This window comes from Cherax quadricarinatus, chromosome 53 (genome assembly GCF_038502225.1).
Source record: "Cherax quadricarinatus isolate ZL_2023a chromosome 53, ASM3850222v1, whole genome shotgun sequence".
Lineage (NCBI taxonomy): Eukaryota > Metazoa > Arthropoda > Malacostraca > Decapoda > Parastacidae > Cherax > Cherax quadricarinatus.
Genome location: NC_091344.1, coordinates 24920546 through 24946842, shown reverse-complemented (window position 1 = coordinate 24946842; position 26297 = coordinate 24920546). Strand labels below are relative to the sequence as shown.

Here is a 26297-nt window from a genome sequence, read left to right as displayed (position 1 = left end):
GATTTATGAAGGATGAGGTTAATCGTAGAATTGATGAAGGAAAAAAGGTGAGTGGTGCGTTGAGGTATATGTGGAGTCTAAAAACGTTATCTATGGAGGCAAAGAAGGGAATGTATGAAAGTATAGTAGTACCAACACTCTTATATGGGTGTGAAGCTTGGGTTGTGAATGCAGCAGCGAGGAGGCGGTTGGAGGCAGTGATGTCCTGTCTAAGGGCAATGTGTGGTGTAAATATTATGCAGAAAATTCGGAATGTGGAAATTAGGAGAAGGTGTGGAGTTAATAAAAGTATTAGTCAGAGGGCTGAAGAGGGGTTGTTGAGGTGGTTTGGTAATTTAGAGAGAATGGATCAAAGTAGAATGACATGGAGAGCATTTAAATCTGTAGGAGAAGGAAGGCGGGGTAGGGGTCATCCTCGAAAAGGTTTGAAGGAAGGGGTAAGGGATGTTTTGTGGGCGAGGGGCTTGGACTTCCAGCAGGCGTGTATGAGTGTGTTCGATAGGAGTGAATGGAGACGAATGGTATTTGGGACCTGACGATCTGTTGGAGTGTGAGCAGGGTAATATTTAGTGAAGGGATTCAGGGAAACCGGTTATTTTTATATAGCCGGACTTGAGTCCTGGAAATGGGAAGTACAATGCCTGCACTCTAAAGGAGGGTTTTGGGATATTAGCAGTTTGGAGGGATATGTTGTGTATCTTTATACGTATATGCTTCTAAACTGTTGTGTTCTGAGCACCTCTGCAAAAACAGTGATTATGTGTCAGTGTGGTGAAAGTGTTGAATGATGATGAAAGTATTTTCTTTTTGGGGATTTTCTTTCTTTTTGGGTCACCCTGCCTCGGTGGGAGACGGCCGACTTGTTGAAAAAAAAAAAAAAATTCTTGTACTTGTATAAAAGTACTGCATATGCGCTTATTTCTCATTTTGAATATATTCCATGCATTTTCTTTTAGTGTGGTACAGAGTATTTGGAATGCCCCCTTTTTTCAGGGGGAGTTTTCAGTCTTTTATAATGCGTGTGCCATAGAGGAGATATCCCCCTCCACCTGACATGTTAATATCAGGATGAGTGCGTTGAGGCAACACTTGGTAGTGTCGCAACCATGTCTCACTAAGGTGTACATTTGTCCCATTTTGAGATTTCACTTCCATGAAGAGCTCCATTAGAGGCTGTGAAAGTAACAAAAAGGTAATGTTTGAGAAGACTTTTCAGCATTATATCTTGACTGATTATTAGCTTTTTATAAAAAACAAAAACACTAATGTAATTCTGAATCTTTTATCTTTAATCAACATCAATTAGCTAATTGATACCTACCAACCATTCTATTCCCCAGTTATGTTCTAACATATACAGTATTTACAGAATACTTTTCTCTCAATCACAACTAACTCACAATATAGAGAGAAAACTTTAGACATTTTGGTGTGTTCTGAACTATTATCAAGTTTCCTCTCCAAACTTTAGGTTATTTGTGAATTGTTATTCACAGAAGTGGAAAAAGACAGAATGCAATCATTTAGGACATTTTCATTGGAAACATTTTGGTCCTGGGACCATGATCACTCCAAAGTCAAACAACTGAAATGTTTCCAATATGCATGTCCTAAGTGACTGCATACTGTATCTTTTTTCTCTGTGTCAACATCATATACCTCTATATCCTGTTATTGTGACTTATTCCCAACTCTTTTCTCATAATTAGTTCCAAAAATAATGTATTTTCACCCTCATTTATTTCATCAGCCTATCCTTCATTAAATCTACTCATGTCATTAAATTCTTTGCTTATTTCACTGATGTATGCCAACACCTCATTATTAACTTTTCTCTGATAGCTGAATAACTTTAAATTTTAACTGCAACTTTCTTGACTGTGATGGCCATGATGACATTCTGTACATGATTTATTAACTATGTACAGTGGACCCCCGCTTAACGATCACCTCCTAATGTGACCAATTATGTAAGTGCATTTATATAAGTGCGTTTGTACGTGTATGTTTGGGGGTCTGAAATGGACTAATCTACTTCACAATATTCCTTATGGGAACAAATTCGGTCAGTACTGGCACCTGAACATACTTCTGGAATGAAAAAATATCGTTAATCGGGGGTCCACTGTACTGTACTTTGGTCTGTACCATTATTTACTATGCATCCTCCCTGCAACAACCTCATATACAGTATAGTACAGGTATTTAAAAAATCATGATTAATGTAAATATACTGTATATTTTAAAATATTAAAAATATAAGAGTTACATAATTTATTATTCATTCAACTAGTTATCTTTAACAAAACTAGTTTACATTTCATCCTCAAGCTTTCGTATTCCAGTCATAAATAAATAGGGTGGAAAATATGCATGAGGCAAAAATGAGTTCATCATTTGATGACATTTTAAAGTGAGATTTAATAAGGTCAACTTGAACAAAACAACATCCAGTACAGGCTTGCTTAACTATATGAATTTATTTTGTTTTTATTGGCAGTCTGTTTTCATTCCAGTATGAAAAGAGAAATACTTAACATTTATGTGTACACTGCTAAATTTAAAAAAAAAAAAAAAGCATTAATTATTGAGAAAGATTTACATCTTCAACTTATTTTATATACAGGAGGGCCCTGCATATTTGGCACCCTCTTTTTGGTGTTCCATGTTTCTGGTGGTTTTCAAATGAGCCATTGTTCATTATGTTATATGCTTTTTCTGTATATAACACAGTTGCATAAGGGAAGGGCGACCAGCACTGTATTTTAAGGAACGTATTTTATGTACTGCACATGTATTTTACACAAATAACCCGCACATAAAAGAGGGAAGCTTACGACGATGTTTCGGTCCGACTTGTGCGGGTTATTTGTGTATCGTTCCAGTCACGGTATTGTGCTTTTTTTGTTATTCATGTATTTTACTTTTGTATAATTTTGTTTTTATGCCTAGCTGTACTGAGCACTCAATATATGATAGTGTAAGAGTGTTATCAGGCATTTTAGACATTCAATGTTAAGAAAAACACCTTTTCACCCACTGGTGATTTTCGCTTGCTGCCACAGGTTGGGAACATAACAGCCCTCCTGTACTGTACATATGACAATATAAATGTTTTGAATTACAGAAATATATAGCTTAAAGGCAGAAATAATAATTACACTTACTTCTTTGTAAGGGGAAAATACAACAAATGGATGACCAGGTTTGAGGTAATGTAGCAAGTCTCTCAAAATATTGTTGGGGTACTGGCGACATGCCACAACAAGACCTTCAACATTCCCTTGAAGTACAGTTGATGACATTCGTATGTCTTCTTCTTGTTTCCGTACAAACTGAAATATTTTAGTTATGATAGAATCAGGTATAAAAGCTTTAGTATTTTTTTTTAATGACAAATTGCATACTTAACACACAGGGATACATCAGGAAAAATTTAAAGGTAACATTATTTTAAGTACAGTAAAATACTACTTGCCTTTCACTGGAAGCAGTTAGGTTAGGTACTGTGGCTGACTTTCTTACTGGTAACTGGCTTGGAACATGCTGGGACAGCCAACAATGTTGGGCTGAAAGCTGGCAAGGGCCCTAAGGTTGCCCAGGTGGCATGCATAATGATTTTTTCTCATATACTCCCAGGCTCATTTGTCCCATATTAAGATATTTAAACTGTCAATTGTTCAAGTGTTCATTTTGTTTGAGTTTGGTGCATAACCAAGGAAATTCATTTTGCAGGAAATTCATTTTTTCAGGATGAATTTCCAACTAAACTTGAACATTTTTTCCATGAATGTTAACATTAATTAAGTTAAAGCAACAAAATGAACTCAAATCTTTAAAATAAAGCTTATTATATGGAAAGAATTTAGTGTATTCACAGACCTTTAGGAGGTTATCTGATTGGTTGAAAAAACAAAAAACAAAATGCAGTACCTTTTGTGGCCTTGTAAATTCCTTTTTCATGCTTTTTGTATCACTGCTTGGCTTCTCTATTATTTCTGTGGTGTCTGCCTTCATTTCTTTAGTTTCACAATGTGTGTCCTCAGCAATAAGCTCTTTATCAGCTTGTTCAGCTGTAACTGAATAAGAAACAATGAAAATAAATTATACACAAGTTTGGAATTTTGAAAGAAAATTTTATATAACATTATCTACAGAGAACCGTAAAAAGTACTAAAAAAATACAAGGATGACCAAGAGAAAATATAAACTTTCACTACAAAAGTTTCTAAAGTGAAAGAAAATGTTAGTTGTTTCATGACAGCCATAACTATTTCATTTTGTAGGTCATGATAACTGAGGTTGTTTCACTTTGACAATGAAAATCACACTCACTTCAACTTTCCTGAACATGCTGTGCTGTGCAGTGATGCCTCATAGACCAAGAGCTCCTCACCCTGAAGTAGGTGAGGAGCTCTTCATCCATGAAATTAGACCAATCCTTCTCTTCTTTATATCAAATCTGATTGCATCCCAATCCCCCAGTGATATATAGCCCCAACATGTTTAACCCTTCCCCTTGTTACAATAATAATATTTTTTATTAATAATAATAATGGTACACAGTAGTACTGGCCAGGTTGTGGCAACCACCACCAAAATTATTTTTTATAGTAGTAGGTTGGTAGACAGCAACCACCCAGGGAGGTACTACCGTCCTGCCAAGTGAATGTAAAACAAAAGCCTGTAATTGTTTTACATTATGGTAGGATTGCTGGTGTCTTTTGTCTGTCTCATAAATATGCAAGATTACAGGTATCTCTTGCTACTTCTACTTACACTTAGGTCACACTACACATACATGTACACGTTTATTTATACACACTCATCTAAGTTTTCTTTGATTTTATCTTAATAGTTCTTGGCCTTATTACTTTTCCTTTTATATCCATGGGGAAGTGGAATAAGAATCTTTCCTCCGTAAGCCATGCGTGTTGTAAAAGTCAACTAAAATGCCGGGAACAATGGGCTAGTAACCCCTTTTCATGTAAAGATTACTAAAAAGCATAAGGAGAAGAAAATTGTCAAAGTGGGAAGTCTGAATGTTTGTGGATGTTGTGCAAATGATAAGAAAGAGATGATTGTGGATGTTATGAATGAGAAGAAGCTGGATGTCCTGGCTTTAAGTGAAACGAAGCTGAAGGGGGTGGGAGAGTTTCAATGGAGAGGAATAAATGGGATTAGGTCAGGGGTTTCAAATAGAGTTAGAGCTAAAGAAGGAGTAGCAATAATGTTGAAGGATAAGCTATGGCAGGAAAAGAGGGACTATAAATGTATGAATTCAAGGATTATGTGGAGTAAAATAAAGATTGGATGTGAAAAGTGGGTTATAGTAAGCGTGTATGCACCTGGAGAAGAAAGAAGTGTAGAGGAGAGAGAGAGATTTTGGGAAATGTTGAGTGAATGCGTGGGGAGTTTTGAATTAAGTGTGAGAGTAATGGTGGTTGGGGATTTCAATGCTAAAGTGGGTAAAAATGTTATGGAGGGAGTAGTAGGTAAATTTGGGGTGCCAGGGGTATATGTAAATGGGGAGCCTTTAATTGAGCTATGTGTAGAAAGAGATTTGGTAATAAGTAATACATATTTTATGAAAAAGAGGATAAATAAATATACAAGGTATGATGTAGCACGTAATGAAAGTAGTTTGTTAGATTATGTATTGGTGGATAAAAGGTTGATGGGTAGGCTCCAGGATGTACATGTTTATAGAGGGGCAACTGATATATCGGATCATTATTTAGTTGTAGCTACAGTTAGAGTAAGAGGTAGATGGGAAAAGAGGAAGGTGGCAACAACAAGTAAGAGGGAGGTGAAAGTGTATAAACTAAGGGAGGAGGAAGTTCGGGCGAGATATAAGCGACTGTTGGCAGAAAGGTGGGCTAGTGCAAAGATGAGTAGTGGGGGGGTTGAAGAGGGTTGGAATAGTTTTAAAAATGCAGTATTAGAATGTGGGGCAGAACTTTGTGGTTATAGGAGGGTGGGGGCAGGTGGAAAGAGGAGTGATTAGTGGAATGATGAAGTAAAGGGTGTGATAAAAGAGAAAAAGTTAGCTTATGAGAGGTTTTTACAAAGCAGAAGTGTTATAAGAAGAGCAGAGTATATGGAGAGTAAAAGAAAGGTGAAGAGAGTGGTGAGAGAGTGCAAAAGGAGAGCAGATGATACAGTGGGAGAGGCACTGTCAAGAAATTTTAATGAAAATAAAAAATTTTGGAGTGAGTTAAACAAGTTAAGAAAGCCTAGGGAAAATATGGATTTGTCAGTTAAAAACAGAGTAGGGGAGTTAGTAGATGGGGAGAGGGAGGTATTAGGTAGATGGCGAGAATATTTTGAGGAACTTTTAAATGTTGAGGAAGAAAGGGAGACGGTATTTTCATGCACTGGTCAGGGAGGTATACCATCTTTTAGGAGTGAAGAAGAGCAGAATGTAAGTATGGGGGAGGTACGCGAGGCATTACGTAGAATGAAAGGGGGTAAAGCAGCTGGAACTGATGGGATCATGACAGAAATGTTAAAAGCAGGGGGGGATATAGTGTTGGAGTTTTTGGTACTTTTGTTTAATAAATGTATGAAAGAGGGGAAGGTACCTAGGGATTGGCAGAGAGCATGTATAGTCCCTTTATATAAAGGGAAAGGGGACAAAAGAGATTGTAAAAGTTATAGAGGAATAAGTTTATTGAGTATACCAGGAAAAGTGTACGGTAGGGTTATAATTGAAAGAATTAGAGGCAAGACAGAATGTAGGATTGCGGATGAGCAAGGAGGTTTCAGAGTGGGTAGGGGATGTGTAAATCAAGTGTTTACATTGAAGCATATATGTGAACAGTATTTAGATAAAGGTAGGGAAGTTTTTATTGCATTTATGGATTTAGAAAAGGCATATGCTAGAGTGGATAGGGGAGCAATATGGCAGATGTTGCAAGTATATGGAATAGGTGGTAAGTTACTAAATGCTGTAAAGAGTTTTTATGAGGATAGTGAGGCTCAGGTTAGGGTGTGTAGAAGAGAGGGAGACTACTTCCTGGTAAAAGTAGGTCTTAGACAGGGATGTGTAATGTCACCATGGTTGTTTAATATATTTATAGATGGGGTTGTAAAGGAAGTAAATGCTAGGGTGTTCGGGAGAGGGGTGGGATTAAATTATGGGGAATCAAATTCAAAATGGGAATTAACACAGTTACTTTTTGCTGATGATACTGTGCTTATGGGAGATTCTAAAGAAAAATTGCAAAGGTTAGTGGATGAGTTTGGGAATGTGTGTAAAGGTAGAAAGTTGAAAGTGAACATAGAAAAGAGTAAAGTGATGAGGGTATCAAATGATTTAGATAAAGAAAAATTGGATATCAAATTGGGGAGGAGGAGTATGGAAGAAGTGAATGTTTTCAGATACTTGGGAGTTGACGTGTCGGCGGATGGATTTATGAAGGATGAGGTTAATCATAGAATTGATGAGGCAAAAAAGGTGAGTGGTGCATTGAGGTATATGTGGAGTCAAAAAACATTATCTATGGAGGCAAAGAAGGGAATGTATGAAAGTATAGTAGTACCAACACTCTTATATGGGTGTGAAGCTTGGGTGGTAAATGCAGCAGCGAGGAGAAGGTTGGAGGCAGTGGAGATGTCCTGTCTAAGGGCAATGTGTGGTGTAAATATTATGCAGAAAATTCGGAGTGTGGAAATTAGGAAAAGGTGTGGAGTTAATAAAAGTATTAGTCAGAGGGCAGAAGAGGGGTTGTTGAGGTGGTTTGGTCATTTAGAGAGAATGGATCAAAGTAGAATGACATGGAAAGCATATAAATCTATAGGGGAAGGAAGGCAGGGTAGGGGTCGTCCTCGAAAGGGTTGGAGAGAGGGGGTAAAGGAGGTTTTGTGGGCAAGGGGCTTGGACTTCCAGCAAGCATGCGTGAGTGTGTTAGATAGGAGTGAATGGAGACGAATGGTACTTGGGACCTGATGATCTGTTGGAGTGTGAGCAGGGTAATATTTAGTGAAGGGATTCAGGGAAACCGGTTATTTTCATATAGTCGGACTTGAGTCCTGGAAATGGGAAGTACAATGCCTGCACTTTAAAGGAGGGGTTTGGGATATTGGCAGTTTGGAGGGATATGTTGTGTATCTTTATATGTATATGCTTCTAAACTGTTGTATTCTGAGCACCTCTGCAAAAACAGCAATAATGTGTGAGTGTGGTGAAAGTGTTGAATGATGATGAAAGCATTTTCTTTTTGGGGATTTTCTTTCTTTTTTTGGGTCACCCTGCCTCGGTGGGAGACGGCCAACTTGTTAAAAAAAAAAATAATAATGGTGATAATGCTTTTCGCAACTAGAGGGAACAGTGGCCAACATTGCCACACTGCTCACCCCTTTTTTATTATTTAAGTATTGGGGACAAAAACATTATCTAGAATATTTCTAATTTTATACTGGCAGTATTATTCAACACTTGCTATAAAACAACTGTCAATCACTTGGGTAAAGTAGATGAAATTAAGTAATATATCACTAAACAAAGTTAAACAATTAGGAAAACTTACGCTCCTTCACCTCATCTGTGCCATTTGTTGCAAATTCTTCTTGAGGAGTAATATCTGGCAACTTGGTAAAATTAATAAATGAGAGAGTTTCCAGCTCTTTAGTTGTGAAGTTCATCAGGTCTACTGCATCTCTGGTTTGGAAAACAAACATCCAGCAATATAATACATAAACAATAAAGGTATTTTAGGTATAACTGTTTAACTTAAATTGCAAATGCATCTAAACAAATGTAAACTGTAACAATATATATCTCATAGCTACATTCTAGGATAAACTACAGCAGCACTTTGAACAACAAATTATTTTTGCATCAAATTTATAATGATGATTAAGACTGGTTTTAATGGAGAAGAATGGCCACAATACCTCAGACAGGTAGAGCAGCCTATATTTGGACATAACATAGGACGAGATGGACAGACATGTGGCTTTGGTATCTGCCAGTGCCAATATTAGCCATTAAACATAAGTTGTTATAGTGGGCAAGGCTTTAACCCTTAAACGGTCCAAACGCGTACGCCCCAAACGTATATACATGTATACGTTTTATTTTTCCTGCCTTCAAATTTGGCACGATTGGCCTGAGATGTCTTGTCAGCATAGAATGGGTCCTAACACTCAGTGTATGCTGAATTAAAAAAATCTGGGACCACTTAGTACCTTGTGGGAGCGCCAGTTAAATTGAGCGCCAGCTAGAGCAAACAGTGTGGCAAACACCAAGGATTCACTGATGTAATATCACATTAACACTCCTCTTTTAAGAGGAAAGTGATGTTAACCCCAAGTTTAGGGTCTGTCTATCTCTGTATTTTTGTCTATCTCTATCTCTGTCTATCTCTATCTTCCTCTATCTATCTCTGTCTATATCTATCTGTCTCTGTCTTTGTCTGTCTCTGTATCTCTTTCAGTCTGTCTCTCTTTCTATCTGTCTATCTCTGTCTCACAGGTACACATAAATACAAGTATACATAGTGTAAATTACCCAGGATAACCCAAAAAATCCAGACAAAGTGCTATACTTTGCTTTAAGATGTGAGTAAACGTGATGACGACGCAGTCTTGTGGCTCTCTCTGAGACAGAGCTAGACGGATAGACAGGGAGCTTGACAGACAGACAAATAGACAGACAGACATGTTTGTGTACCAGAAAAAACAAAGTGAGGGCGATGCTCATCAAATATCACCTCTAATCTTTTCTTATCAGCTGCACCCTCCCCCACCCTTGTGTATGCTCATCAAACGTCAGCTCTTATCAGATGTTATCTCATCTTATCATGTCACTGTCAGGGGTGGACTTTGTTTTTCATGCTTTAAGGGAACTTATTATTACCTATTATTATTATTACTTATTATTCTTCTCCTCCTCCTCCTCCTCCTCTTCCTCCTCCTTCTCCTCCCTTCTCTTCCTCCATCTCCTCCTCCTCCTCCTCCTCCTTCTCTTCCTCCTCCTCCTCCTCCTCTCCTCCTCATTGTTATTATATACTTCCACATATCCATAACATTGCTGGGACATATAAGTACTTTGTATATATTCCAAGACAATAGTAAATGGCTAAGGCAGGTGTAAATGTCCACCTGTCAGTGTGTTCGTGACAATTTGAGTACAATTTCAGTACATAATACTAGTGTCAGAACAAAGATTGGTTATAAAATGACAAGCACTACTACAAATTGTAATTATCAGAACATAAAAATTACATAAAATAATATGAAAAATAGAAAAAAAGGTATATGGGCAACACTTCTGCAAGTGGCAGGACTCAATGTTGCTGTCACATGAGCATCCAGTGCCAACTTCTTGGCCTCATATCTCGGTAAGTACTGACCCTAATTTTTTTGTTATTCTAAAACATGTCAAAAAATGTGTTCTTTTTTCTATAAATTTTTTTTTCTTTTTTAAACGGGGCGCTGCGCGAGTGAACATATATATACGTTTGGACCGTTTAAGGGTTAAAATATGTAATTAATGAATGGCCTGCCCATTACAACAACTCAAGAAATTCATGTTTAACAAAACTATTTTCAGTAACTGGTTTGAGAAATTCTTTGTACTGAAGTATGAATATATCAGGAAGAACGTTAAAATTAACGAAAATGATGCTCGGATATTGTTAATGTTGGAAAATGCCCCTGTTCATTCAGGTCTGAATACATAACCTTAGCCAATGGCTGTACTAGATGCAAGTAACTATCAACTACAATAGCACCACTTCTGTTATCCAGCCCATGAATCAAGAGATTATTTACACAGATAAAAAGCTCATAAAGAGAAGTTTTCATATCATAGACTTGGAAGAGTCTGAGAATGAATGTGGAGAGGAAACTGAAGAGGAGGCTGTGTGTGGGGGGTAAATAATTACAAGAGCAATTTACAACTGCGGTATTATAGATTACACCTTGATGGCAGTGAATACTTATATTAATGACAACATTTCATCCACACAGTATCAGTCAGTAGAGAATACATGAGAAAAAGGAGGGTGTACAAATCTGTAGTGGAGGGAAGGCTTGGAAGGGGTGTCCCTAGGAAAGGTTGGAGGGAGGGAGTACAGAAGGTTTTGTGTGCAAGGTACTTGGACATCCAGCAGGAATGTGTGAGCATGTTAGAAGTGGAGGCAAATCATTTCTGGGACTTGACAAGCTGTGAGAGTGTGAATAAGGTAATTTTTGTTTGGGTGGGGTAGGGGGGGAGATTTGATGAGCTGTGTGAGTGTAAGCATGGTAACATTTTGTGAAGGGATTCAGGGATATCAGTTAACCAGACTTGAGTCCTGGAGGTCGGAAGTACAGTGCCTGCATTCTGAAGGAGGGGTAGGGGTATCTGCAGTTTGGAGGGGCATCTGAACTGTAGTATCAGCATGCCTCTGGCAAGACAGTGATGGAGTGAATGATGGTGAAAGTTTCTTTTTTTGGGGTCACTACCTTGGTGGCAGATGGTCGTGTTAAAAGAAAAAAATACATATATTTTCAATTATTCTTATTCTTATTATTATACTGTGTGGGTGAAACATTATCAGTAATGAAGGTATTCAGTGCATGTGTCATTTACTCCACCTTGTTGGTATTTACATATCCCAGTTCTAATTTATAAGTGTGCCAAAGTATGAGATGAAATTAAGGTAACTACTGGTGATTTAAGAAATTCTTAGAAAAATATTCTTACTGAAATATAAATTCTAACAATAACAATCTTGGTAATGCAAACTTTGTTATTCTTGGGTAAAGCAAGACATGTGGACAAGTTTCCCTATACTCAATTTACCTTTCAAGTACAGTACATACTAATTAGTGTTGGTTGAGTGCTGTGGGTCACATTTTTGGGAGTGATATACCACAGCTGGAACCTGGTTATGAAATGAGCCCAATAGCATAACAGCTGACTTATATATTTAATTTAGAATTCTTCATGAGTACAGCAGAATTTCAAGGTGTAGGTGTATTACATTTGCAGAAATTTAAAAAAAATAAAAAGTTATTTTCAGATAATGACTGATGACAAATACAATACCATCAATAATGTTTAAATATAATTGCAGTATTAGCACCAGCAATTCTTAAACTGCCACTACGGGTTTACAAAACTTATAATTCATACAGTGAACAGCACCAGGTAGTGTCCATTTACAGTAAAAAACTATGGAAAACAAACCAGTAAAAAAAAAATTAATGGGCTGAAAGGTTCAGTACCCTTATGTGGGTGTCTACATAACATTTGATTACTAACCACTTGACTTTAGGGTACAATATATATTACTGACACACTTTTTCTTTCAGTTAACATTGAATTTAACAATTATTATGTTTTGAAGGTGAGAAATAGAGTGGATGCACTCTATATGATGACTGACAATGTTGTAGTTTGGTGGATCATCTGAAGCGTGATGTTGGTGTACTTATGGAATGACAGCTAGGAAATGAGTTTCGGTGAATGTATTTCTTTCTCTGGGTCACCTACCTTAGTGGGAAATGGCCAATGGTTTAAATGATATATATTTCCTGGACATTCATAAAGAAAAAGTATGTATTTTTTTTAAAGGCAAGGGAAGAAAATTAAACTGAGATTTTTGCAAAAATCTTACCTCTGTGGATGATTTCCATGATAAACCTGAACCAAATGCCCAATAGTGCCCATGCGATGCAACATGGCAGCAGTCACCAATCCCTGCGTACCAGACTCAAATACAGCAAAGGAACCACCTGGCTGGACGTTCACATGACACAGAAGTTGTGACAAGGTATCTACACGAAGATTCCTGGTGGAAAGGTAACAATCAGAAATTTTCTTTTATTAAGTCACTAACTTTAGCTGTAATTAAGAATAAAGTAACAAAATAAGACTCCCATCTTTTGATATGTATTTAGCAAATTGTATTTATCGAGAGTGTATAAATCTGTAATGGAGGAAAGGTGGGTAGGGGTCGGCCTAGGGAAGGTTCGAGGGAGGGGGTAAAGGAGGTTTTGTGTGCAAGGGGCTCGGACTTCCAGCAAGCGTGCGTAAGGGTGTTAGATAGGAACGAATGGAGACAAATGGTTTTTACGACTTGACGTGCTGTTGGAGTGTGAGCAAGGTAACATTTATGAAGGGATTTAGGGAAACCGGCAGGCTGGACTTGATTCCTGGAGATGGGAAGTACAATTCTGGCACTCTGAAGGAGGGGTGTTAATTTTATTATTATTATTATCACACTGGCCGATTCCCACCAAGGCAGGGTGGCCCGAAAAAGAAAAACTTTCACCATCATTCACTCCATCACTGTCTTGCCAGAGGGGTGCTTTACATTACAGTTTTTAAACTGCAACATTAACACCCCTCCTTCAGAGTGCAGGCACTGTACTTCCCATCTCCAGGACTCAAGTCCGGCCTGCCGGTTTCCCTGAACCCCTTCATAAATGTTACTTTGCTCACACTCCAACAGCATGTCAAGTATTAAAAACCATTTGTCTCCATTCACTCCTATCAAACACGCTCACGCATGCCTGCTGGAAGTCCAAGCCCCTCGCACACAAAACCTCCTTTACCCCCTCCCTCCAACCTTTCCTAGGCCGACCCCTACCCCGCCTTCCTTCCACTACAGACAGATACACTCTTGAAGTCATTCTGTTTCGCTCCATTCTCTCTACATGTCTGAACCACCTCAACAACCCTTCCTCAGCCCTCTGGACAACAGTTTTGGTAATCCTGCACCTTCTCCTAACTTCCAAACTACGAATTCTCTGCATTACATTCACACCACACATTGCCCTCAGACATGACATCTCCACTGCCTCCAGCCTTCACCTTGCTGCAACATTCATCACCCATGCTTCACACCCATATAAGAGCGTTGGCAAAACTATACTCTCATACATTCCCCTCTTTGCCTCCAAGGACAAAGTTCTTTGTCTCCACAGACTCCTAAGTGCACCACTCACCCTTTACCCCTCATCAATTCTATGATTCACCTCATCTTTCATAGACCCATCCGCTGACACGTCCACTCCCAAATATCTGAATACATTCACCTCCTCCATACTCTCTCCCTCCAATCTGATATCCAATCTTTCATCACCTAATCTTTTTGTTATCCTCATAACCTTACTCTTTCCTGTATTCACTTTTAAATTTTCTTCTTTTGCATACCCTACCAAATTCATCCACCAATCTCTGCAACTTCTTTTCAGAATCTCCCAAGAGCACAGTGTCATCAGCAAAGAGCAACTGTGACAACTCCCACTTTGTGTGTGATTCTTTATCTTTTAACTCCACGCCTCTTGCCAAGACCCTCGCATTTACTTCTCTTACAACCCCATCTATAAATATATTAAACAACCACGGTGACATCACACATCCTTGTCTAAGGCCTACTTTTACTGGAAAATAATTTCCCTCTTTCCTACATACTCTAACTTGAGCCTCACTATCCTCATAAAAACTCTTCACTGCTTTCAGTAACTTACCTCCTACACCATACACCTGCAACATCTGCCACATTGCCCCCCTATCCACCCTGTCATACGCCTTTTCCAAATCCATAAATGCCACAAAGACTTCTTTAGCCTTATCTAAATACTGTTCACTTATGTGTTTCACTGTAAACACCTGGTCCACACACTCCCTATCTTTCCTAAAGCCTCCTTGTTCATCTGCTATCCTATTCTCCGTCTTACTCTTAATTCTTTCAATAATAACTCTACCATACACTTTACCAGGTATACTCAACAGACTTATCCCCCTATAATTTTTGCACTCTCTTTTGTCCCCTTTGCCTTTATACAAAGGAACTATGCATGCTCTCTGCCAATCCCTAGGTACCTTACCCTCTTCCATACATTTATTAAATAATTGCACCAACCACTCCAAAACTATATACCCACCTGCTTTTAACATTTCTATCTTTATCCCATCAATCCCAGCTGCCTTACCCCCTTTCATTTTACCTACTGCCTCACAAACTTCCCCCACACTCACAACTGACTCTTCCTCACTCCTACAAGATGTTATTCCTCCTTGCCCTATACACGAAATCACAGCTTCCCTATCTTCATCAACTTTTAACAATTCCTCAAAATATTCCCTCCATCTTCCCAATACCTCTAACTCTCCATTTAATAACTCTCCTCTCCTATTTTTAACTGACAAATCAATTTGTTCTCTAGGCTTCCTTAACTTGTTAATCTCACTCCAAAACTTTTTCTTATTTTCAACAAAATTTGTTGATAACATCTCACCCACTCTCATTTGCTCTCTTTTTACATTGCTTCACTGCTCTCTTAACCTCTCTCTTTTTCTCCATATACTCTTCCCTCCTTGCATCACTTCTACTTTGTAAAAACTTCTCATATGCTAACTTTTTCTCCCTTACTACTCTCTTTACATCATCATTCCACCAATCGCTCCTCTTCCCTCCTGCAACGACTTTCCTGTAACCACAAACTTCTGCTGAACACTCTAACACGACATTTTTAAACCTACCCCATACCTCTTCGACCCCATTGCCTATGCTCTCATTAGCACACCTATCCTCCAATAGCTGTTTATATCTTACCCTAACTGCCTCCTCTTTTAGTTTATAAACCTTCACCTCTCTCTTCCCTGATGCTTCTATTCTCCTTGTATCCTATCTACCTTTTACTCTCAGTGTAGCTACAACTAGAAAGTGATCTGATATATCTGGCCCCTCTATAAACATGTACATCCTGAAGTCTACTCAACAGCCTTTTATCTACCAATACATAATCCAACAAACTACTGTCATTTTGCCCTACATAATATCTTGTATACTTATTTATCCTCTTTTTCTTAAAATATGTATTACCTACAACTAAACCCCTTTCTATACAAAGTTCAATCAAAGGGCTCCCATTATCATTCACACCTGGCACCCCAAACTTACCTACCACACCCTCTCTAAAAGTTTCTCCTACTTTAGCATTCAGGTCCCCTACCACAATTACTCTCTCACTTGGTTCAAAGGTTCCTATACATTCACTTAACATCTCCCAAAATCTCTCTCTCTCCTCTACATTCCTCTCTTCTCCAGGTGCATACACGCTTATTATGACCCACTTTTCGCATCCAACCTTTACTTTAATCCACATAATTCTTGAGTTTACAAATTCATATTCTCTTTTTTTTATTATATTTTTTTTATTATCACACCGGCCGATTCCCACCAAGGCAGGGTGGCCCGAAAAAGAAAAACTTTCACCATCATTCACTCCATCACTGTCTTGCCAGAAGGGTGCTTTACACTACAGTTTTTAAACTGCAACATTAACACCCCTCCTTCAGAGTGCAGGCACTGTACTTCCCATCTCCAGGACTCAAGTCCGGCCTGCCGGTTTCCCTGAATCCCTTCATAAATGTTACTTTGCTCACACTCCAACAGCACGTCAAGTATTAAAAACCATTTGTCTCCATTCACTCCTATCAAACACGCTCACGCATGCCTGCTGGAAGTCCAAGCCCCTCGCACACAAAACCTCCTTTACCCCCTCCCTCCAACCCTTCCTAGGCCGACCCCTACCCCGCCTTCCTTCCACTACAGACTGATACACTCTTGAAGTCATTCTGTTTCGCTCCATTCTCTCTACATGTCCGAACCACCTCAACAACCCTTCCTCAGCCCTCTGGACAACAGTTTTGGTAATCCCGCACCTCCTCCTAACTTCCAAACTACGAATTCTCTGCATTATATTCACACCACACATTGCCCTCAGACATGACATCTCCACTGCCTCCAGCCTTCTCCTCGCTGCAACATTCATCACCCACGCTTCACACCCATATAAGAGCGTTGGTAAAACTATACTCTCATACATTCCCCTCTTTGCCTCCAAGGACAAAGTTCTTTGTTTCCACAGACTCCTAAGTGCACCACTCACTCTTTTTCCCTCATCAATTCTATGATTCACCTCATCTTTCATAGACCCATCCGCTGACACGTCCACTCCCAAATATCTGAATACGTTCACCTCCTCCATACTCTCTCCCTCCAATCTGATATTCAATCTTTCATCACCTAATCTTTTTGTTATCCTCATAACCTTACTCTTTCCTGTATTCACCTTTAATTTTCTTCTTTTGCACACCCTACCAAATTCATCCACCAATCTCTGCAACTTCTCTTCAGAATCTCCCAAGAGCACAGTGTCATCAGCAAAGAGCAGCTGTGACAACTCCCACTTTGTGTGTGATTCTTTATCTTTTAACTCCACGCCTCTTGCCAAAACCCTCGCATTTACTTCTCTTACAACCCCATCTATAAATATATTAAACAACCACGGTGACATCACACATCCTTGTCTAAGGCCTACTTTTACTGGGAAAAAATTTCCCTCTTTCCTACATACTCTAACTTGAGCCTCACTATCCTCGTAAAAACTCTTCACTGCTTTCAGTAACCTACCTCCTACACCATACACTTGCAACATCTGCCACATTGCCCCCCTATCCACCCTGTCATACGCCTTTTCCAAATCCATAAATGCCACAAAGACCTCTTTAGCCTTATCTAAATACTGTTCACTTATATGTTTCACTGTAAACACCTGGTCCACACACCCCCTACCTTTCCTAAAGCCTCCTTGTTCATCTGCTATCCTATTCTCCGTCTTACTCTTAATTCTTTCAATTATAACTCTACCATACACTTTACCAGGTACACTCAACAGACTTATCCCCCTATAATTTTTGCACTCTCTTTTATCCCCTTTGCCTTTATACAAAGGAACTATGCATGCTCTCTGCCAATCCCTAGGTACCTTACCCTCTTCCATACATTTATTAAATAATTGCACCAACCACTCCAAAACTATATCCCCACCTGCTTTTAACATTTCTATCTTTATCCCATCAATCCCGGCTGCCTTACCTCCTTTCATTTTACCTACTGCCTCACGAACTTCCCCCACACTCACAACTGGCTCTTCCTCACTCCTACAAGATGTTATTCCTCCTTGCCCTATACACGAAATCACAGCTTCCCTATCTTCATCAACATTTAACAATTCCTCAAAATATTCCTTCCATCTTCCCAATACCTCTAACTCTCCATTTAATAACTCTCCTCTCCTATTTTTAACTGACAAATCCATTTGTTCTCTAGGCTTTCTTAACTTGTTAATCTCACTCCAAAACTTTTTCTTATTTTCAACAAAATTTGTTGATAACATCTCACCCACTCTCTCATTTGCTCTCTTTTTACATTGCTTCACCACTCTCTTAACTTCTCTCTTTTTCTCCATATACTCTTCCCTCCTTGCATCACTTCTACTTTGTAAAAACTTCTCATATGCTAACTTTTTCTCCCTTACTACTCTCTTTACATCATCATTCCACCAATCGCTCCTCTTCCCTCCTGTAACCACAAACTTCTGCTGAACACTCTAACACTACATTTTTAAACCTACCCCATACCTCTTCGACCCCATTGCCTATGCTCTCATTAGCCCATCTATCCTCCAATAGCTGTTTATATCTTACCCTAACTGCCTCCTCTTTTAGTTTATAAACCTTCACCTCTCTCTTCCCTGATGCTTCTATTCTCCTTGTATCCCATCTACCTTTTACTCTCAGTATAGCTACAACTAGAAAGTGATCTTTTCTCCTTCCATAACTGATCCTTCAACATTACTGCTACCCCTTCCTTTGCTCTAACTCTCTCAGATACTCCAGATTTAATCCCATTTATTTTCCCCCACCGAAACTCCCCTACCCCCTTCAGCTTTGTTTCGCTTAGGGCCAGGACATCCAACTTCTTTTCATTCATAACATCAGCAATCATCTGTTTCTTGTCATCTGCACTACATCCACGCACATTCAAACATCCCAGTTTTATAAAGTTTTTCTTCTTCTCTTTTTTAGTAAATGTCTACAGGATAAGGGGTTACTAGCCCATTGCTCCCGGCATTTTAGTCGCCTCATACGACACGCATGGCTTACGGAGGAAAGATTCTTTTCCACTTCCCCATGGACAATAGAAGAAATAAAAAAGAACAAGAGCTATTTAGAAAAAGGAGAAAAACCTAGATGTATGTATGTATGTATGTATGTATGTATGTATGTATGTATGTATGTATGTATGTATGTATGTATGTATGTATATATATATATATATATATATATATATACATATATACATATATATATATATTATATATATATATATATATATATATATATATATATATATATATATATATATATATATATATATATATATATAATATATATATATATATATATATATATATGCATGTGCGTGTCTATGAAGTGTGACCAAAGTGTAAGTAGGAGTAGCAAGATATCCCTGTTATCTAGCGTGTTTATGAGACAGAAAAAGAAACCAGCAATCCTACCATCATGCAAAACAGTTACAGGTTTCTGTTTCACAGTCATCTGGCAGGATGGTAGTACTTCCCTGGGTGGTTGCTGTCTACCAACCTACTACCTATAGGTTTGTTAATATTGCAGTTTTATAACTGTATTGTAAGCATGCCTCTGGCAAGACCGATGGAGTGAGTGATGATGAAAGTTTTTCTTTTTTCTGGGCCACCCTGCCTTGGTGGGAAATGGCCGATGTGTTAATAATAAAATAAAAAAAAATATTTCTCAGTGTCATGTACACTAACATTTTTGGCAGGGCAGAGAATGGAGATAACTCATGGAAAGTCCTCATAAATGATTAAAGCTGCCAAGTATTTCCTTATTATAATTTCAGAAAAAAATAAGAATGAAGTTTAAAGCAGCATAATTAGTTTTGTGTAGTATCCAAAATTTATCTGGACTACTAATTTAGAAAATTAAAACAAAATATATACAATGGAAGGAGGGTCGAGAAAATACAGTACTGTCATAGAAGTGAGTAGTTATTGTTTCAGGGAGATATATTTAAGCTATAGCAGTAGTGTTATGGAAACCAAAACTAGTGAGATATGTATCCCTAGATGATAAAACTCATTCAAACATCAGTGGTAAGTATGACAGTTGAGTAATGGAAACTTTCACATAAAAAAAAAAAAAACGAAAAAAATTCTAATCTGAATAGGCTGTCAAGCTCTTAAATATTTGCAACCAAATGCAGCAGAACTTTATTATGCAGAATTACAACCAAAACAGAGATGATAATCTTGGCTAAAGAAATGCTTGGCTATACTCACGCTATTTTGAGTGGATCCAGGGTGTAATACATGTTGCTAAGCAGTCGTATTGAAGGTCTATGTATGGTAATGATCTCTCCATATTTCTTTTGTTTTTTATTAACATATTTTTCTTTGGAAAATACTGTTTTATCTTTGAATGTTGTGCTGTTTTCTGTGATTGTCTGGATAACCTGAAAGGATTAACATTGTCTACTAATAATAGTCTTTATGATGTTCCAAAAATTATGACAAGTTGCAGGTATATTTACGCTATACATTACTGTGGAATGCAATCAAGTCAAAGTCGAAGTCAAATTTTATTTCCTAGAATAACATGGTGTTGACTGAGCTCTAAGATTCCATCACTTCGTACACTCGTAAACACGAGGAAATTAAATCTTCATCAGAGTACAAAACAAATTTCTATCTTTCTTTCAATACACCGGCCGTATCCCACCGAGGTGGGGTGGCCCAAAAGGAAAAACGAAAGTTTCTCCTTTCAAATTTAGTGATATATACAGGAGAAGGGGTTACTAACCCCTTGCTTCCGGCATTTCAGTCGCCTCTTACGACACGCATGGCTTACGGAGGAAGAATTCTGTTCCACTTCCTCATGGAGAACAAAACAAATTCTGGCCACAAAATAGAGCGAAACACCAACGTCAAAGACCTGGGAGTGATCATGTCGGAGGATCTCACCTTCAAGGACCATAACATTGTATCAATCGCATCTGCTAGAAAAATGACAGGATGGATAATGAGAACCTTCAAAACTAGGGATGCCAAGCCCATGATGACACTCTTCAGGTCACTTGTTCTATCTAGGCTGGAATATTGCTGCACACTAACAGCACCTTTCAAGGCAGGTGAAATTGCTGACCTAGAAAATGTACAGAGAACCTTCATGGCACGCATAACGGAGATAAAACACCTCAATTACTGGGAGCGCTTGAGGTTCCTGAACCTGTATTCCCTGGAACGCAGGAGGGAGAGATACATGATTATATACACCTGGAAAATCCTAGTACCGTACTTGCACACGAAAATCACTCACTACGAAAGCAAAAGACTTAGCAGACGATGCAACATCTCCCCAATGAAAAGCAGGGGTGTCACTAGCACGTTAAGAGACCATACAATAAGTGTCAGGGGCCCGAGACTGTTCAACTGCCTCCCAGCATACATAAGGGGGATTACCAACAGACCCCTGGCAGTCTTCAAGCTGGCACTGGACAAGCACCTAAAGTCAGTACCTGACCAGCCGGGCTGTGGCTTGTACGTTGGTTTGCGTGCAGCCCAGCAGTAACAGCCTGGTTGATCAGGCTCTGATCCACCAGGAGGCCTGGTCACAGAACAGGCCGCGGGGGCGTTGACCCCCGGAACTCTCTCCAGGTAAACTCCAGGTAAACTCTAAGCAAAGCATTTGGATGGGTCTCACTCCTGCTTATTTAACCCTTAAATGGTCCAAACATATATATACATTTTTTCAAAATCTGAAAGTATGTAAAAAATGTAGATCTTCTTTTTTGTTTTACATTTGAAAATGTGTAAAAAAAACTTTTATCTACATTTTGTTTTTTTTTTGTTATATTTGAAAATATGTAAAAAAAAGTAGATCTACTTTTGTAGCACTATGAATTTGAACGTGGATCTGTTTGGACCGTTTAAGGGTTAACTAGCCAACATTGCCATCACAAATACTTGCATACTTCTACTATCATGCACATGACTGTTCAATATTACTGTTGCACACCTACAATTGTACTGCTCATCAGACATCACACCAAGAACAACAACTATACAAAAAAATTAAATATAACCAACTTAATTCCCAGTCTTTACATGCAGTATCATAGTATCATAAATTAATAATTACATAAAATGCATAAATGTCACTTCTGCAACCCATGTATCATGTCACTTATGTACATTATTAATAAGGTACAAAACTGAATTCCTGTGAAGTACTTGGCAAAAATTATTTAAGAGCCAGAACTTCATGCACTTGTATAAATTTTTCAATAAATATATTATACATACTAACAAATATTTTAATGCATTTTAATACAGTTTGTAGCACTGTATCAATAATGAGATTTGAGTTTTAAGAACTGTACCTTAATTATAATTTCCTTAAATCTAAATCATCACAAACCAAAATTCATCAATAACAGTAATGAACTGAATATTTATACAGTGGTAGTTATCATTCCCACCTCTTTTCCTGTCAGCCCTGAGCCTTTGAGCTGGATAATTTCTTCTGGAGTCAACTTTTGGGATCTGCCATCATCTTGCAAGTCACGATTGTCTTCCCCACCTTCCTTCACTGAGTGAGTAGTAAATTGTGATAAATACTGAACCTGTGGCATTACTGCTACACAGTTACAGTAGTGTTAAAATAGTCCAAGAAACTGTACTTATCAAACCTTTATGCTGCAAAAAATCTCATTTAGGTAATTTTGAAGGTTGTATACATTCTGTGGACTCGATCATGATTTATAATATATTATATAATTTGATTTATAATGCATCTGAATAATTGGTATATATCAGCAATTTTGTGCTGTTGTGTACTGAGTGAGCATTACTAACTGACTTACGTTAAAAATGAATCACAACGTAAATCTGAGACTTACCAATATCAAGACAAGTATTAAGTTCTTCAGTTTTATGTATACTAAAAAGTTTGTTTGACATCCTTTCCATTCTAAATGAAGAGCCAAATGGGCAGCCAAGAGCACCATCAATATTAAGGGTGAACTGACCATCCCCTCGTTTACCAAATGCATAGGTCCTGTAAAGTAATATATGTACAGACAGAATTTGGTTAACACAAGCCTATCTGATGTTATCCTGATGCCAAATGACTTCGAACAGGCGATAAATGACATGCCCATGCACTCTGCCCCAGGGCCAGACTCATGGAACTCCGTGTTCATCAAGAACTGCAAGAAGCCCCTATCACGAGCTTTTACCATCCTATGGAGAGGGAGCATGGACAAGGGGGTCATCCCACAGTTACTAAAAACAACAGACATAGCCCCACTCCACAAAGGGGGCAGTAAAGCAACAGCAAAGAACTACAGACTGATAGTACTAACATCCCATATCATAAAAATCTTTGAAAGGGTCCTAAGAAGCAAGATCACCACCCATCTAGAAACCCATCAATTACACAACCCAGGGCAACATGGGTTTAGAACAGGTCGCTCCTGTCTGTCTCAACTATTGGATCACTACGACAAGGTCCTAGATGCACTAGAAGACAAAAAGAATGCAGATGTAATATATACAGATTTTGCAAAAGCCTTTGACAAGTGTGACCATGACGTAATAGTGCATAAAATGCGAGCTAAAGGAATAAGAGGAAAAGTCAGTCGATGGATCTATAATTTCCTCACTAACAGAACACAGAGAGTAGTAGTCAACAGAGTAAAGTCCGAGGCAGCTACGGTGAAAAGCTCTGTTCCACAAGGCACAGTACTCACTCCCATCTTGTTCCTCATCCTCATATCTGACATAGACAAGGATGTCAGCCACAGCACCGTGTCTTCCTTTGCAGATGACACCCGAGTCTGCATGACAGTGTCTTCCATTGCAGACACTGCAAGGCTCCAGGCAGACATCAACCAAATCTTTCAGTGGGCTGCAGAAAACAACATGAAGTTCAACGATGAGAAATTTCAATTACTCAGATATGGTAAACACGAGGAAATTAAATCTTCATCAGAGTACAAAACAAATTCTGGCCACAAAATAGAGTGAAACACCAACGTCAAAGCCCTGGGAGTGATCATGTCGGAGGATCTCACCTTCAAGAACCATAACATAGTATTAATCGCATCTGCTAGAAAAATGACAGGATGGATAATGAGAACTTTCAAAACTAGGGATACCAAGCCCATGATGACACTCTTCAGGTCACTTGTTCTATCTAGGCCAGAATATTGCTGCACACTAACAGCACCTTTCAAGGCAGGTGAAATTGCTGACCTAGAAAATGTACAGATAACCTTCACGGCACGCATAACGGAGATAAAACACCTCAATTACTGGGAGCGCTTGAGGTTCCTGAACCTGTATTCCCTGGAATGCAGGCGGGAGAGATACATGATTATATACACCTGGAAAATCCTAGAGGGACTAGTACCGAACTTGCACACGAAAATCACTCACTACGAAAGCAAAAGACTTGGCAGACGATGCAACATCCCCCCAATGAAAAGCAGGGGTGTCACTAGCACGTTAAGAGACCATACAGTAAGTGTCAGGGGCCCGAGACTGTTCAACTGCCTCCCAGCATACATAAGGGGTATTACCAACAGACCCCTGGCAGTCTTCAAGCTGGCACTGGACAACCACCTAAAGTCGGTTCCTGACCAGCCGGGCTGTGGCTCGTACGTTGGTTTGCGTGCAGCCAGCAGTAACAGCCTGGTTGATCAGGCTCTGATCCACCAGGAGGGCATTGACCCCCGGAACTCTCTCCAGGTAAACTCCAGGTATCACAGGATTGGCAGTGAGGTAATTTGTGTGAATACACATTTAAATGTGTGAGTTAAAAATAGAAGCTTGATAAATAGTTTGCACTCTGGTATGATTGCTAGTCTTTCCTTTTTGTTTCTGGATGAACTCTAAAGAGAGCATATAAATCTTATTAAATAGATTAGCCGAAAGGATACTACAAGGCTTTTCTTCCCAGATAATGGAAAAATATTGGAATGGGATCCACGGAAAGGTAGTATTTGCTACAATGAAAAATAACAAAAAATTATGTGGCAAATTGAATACCAAGGATAGGATACAACAAGTAAACATTTGTTTTATTAGCTGCAAAACAGTAGATATGGTATATGTAGTAATTATATATATAGTAATTATATATGCAGAAACTAGAAATATGTAATCTCACACAATTCAGTTAACTTTCCACTTATGCGGTTTACTACTTTAGTGTCTCTTCAATCTGTGGTGTTTAAATAACATAATACAAAAGCAGTGTTAAATACTAACCTGCCTTGTAACACACGACATGTCTTCATATACGTGCCTCTCTGGACCACAACTGTGCACCCATCATATATCTCATCCTTCTCCTCAGGCATCACCTACACATTATTAAGTAACAAAGTCAATCATGAACTATTAGAGGTTTTTAACAATACAATCAACATGTTTAATAAAATGCAAAAAAATAATCAATTGTATACAATAATAATAATAATAATAATAACAATAATAATAATAATAATAATAATAATAATAATAATAATAATAATAATAAAATTACAGAATCACTAATATATTATCTACAGTATATACTACATATATGTATGTATGTATGCGTGTATTTATGTAGGTATACATATGTATACGTATGTTTGTGTATATATATATATATATATATATATATATATATATATATATATATATATATATATATATATATATATATATATATATATATATATATGGATCGAAACTCGTAACCCGTGATGAGTTAATGGACCGAAACGTCGTTATTCACATAACCTAACCTACTTTTCTTCATGTATTACTGTGTTAGGTTAGGTTAGGTGGCCCGGTGGCCTGGTGGCTAAAGCTCCCGCTTCACACACGGAGGGCCCGGGTTCGATTCCCGGCGGGTGGAAACATTTCGACACGTTTCCTTACACCTGTTGTCCTGTTCACCTAGCAGCAAATAGGTACCTGGGTGTTAGTCGACTGGTGTGGGTCACATCCTGGGGGACAAGATTAAGGACCACAATGGAAATAAGTTAGACAGTCCTCGATGACGCACTGACTTTCTTGGGTTATCCTGGGTGGCTAACCCTCCGGGGTTAAAAATCCGAACGAAATCTTATCTTATCTTATCACAAGCACCTCAATGGAAATAAGTCACATTGAAACTGAAATCGAATTTTTCTGGGTTATTGTACATAATCATCATGCAAGAGAATTATAATCATCCAGAAAATTGTGTAATGTGCATCCTATTGGGCCTTCAGATTATTGTATGGTTTTTATGTACCGTAATCTTGAAATAAAAGACCTGAACCAAAAATAAAGTAACGTAAGTGTGTGGTGGTGGTTGTTGATGGGGTTGTTCAGGGCCACCAAAAACCTACCACCCAACTACCCCGGGG

The 26297-nt window shown here is 38.4% G+C and overlaps 1 protein-coding gene across 3 annotated transcripts; it reads right to left on the bottom strand.

Moving 5' to 3' along the window:
- Nucleotides 1-846: 846 nt before the first annotated feature.
- Nucleotides 847-26297, bottom strand: Trmt6 (tRNA methyltransferase 6 non-catalytic subunit). Of its 3 annotated transcripts, none has more exons than XM_053781369.2 (10): nt 26204-26260; nt 25165-25259; nt 22791-22948; nt 22371-22480; nt 20173-20345; nt 12612-12785; nt 8532-8662; nt 3934-4079; nt 3168-3335; nt 847-1173 (listed from the first exon to the last, which is right to left on the bottom strand). In XM_053781369.2, the coding sequence occupies exons 2-10, from the start codon at nt 25254-25256 to the stop codon at nt 1003-1005; spliced, it is 1323 nt and encodes a 440-aa protein (XP_053637344.2). In that variant the 5' UTR covers nt 25257-25259; nt 26204-26260; the 3' UTR covers nt 847-1002. The 3 variants fall into 3 exon arrangements, with proteins under 3 accessions (XP_053637344.2, XP_053637345.2, XP_069952583.1); XM_053781370.2 differs by having other exon boundaries at nt 860-1173; nt 26183-26297; XM_070096482.1 differs by lacking the exon at nt 26204-26260 and adding an exon at nt 25861-25977 and having other exon boundaries at nt 860-1173.

Bases quoted from the DNA above. Each gene is read 5' to 3' on its own strand.
- Trmt6 (XM_053781370.2), bottom strand. From the start codon at position 25,256: ATGCCTGAGGAGAAGGATGAGATATATGATGGGTGCACAGTTGTGGTC. The intron at 22,949-25,164 runs GTTAGTATTTAA...ATTACTTTACAG, and splicing joins TGTCGTGTGTTACAAGGCAG to GACCTATGCATTTGGTAAAC. The intron at 20,346-22,370 runs GTGGGAATGATA...TAATCCTTTCAG, and splicing joins CAGGGCTGACAGGAAAAGAG to GTTATCCAGACAATCACAGA.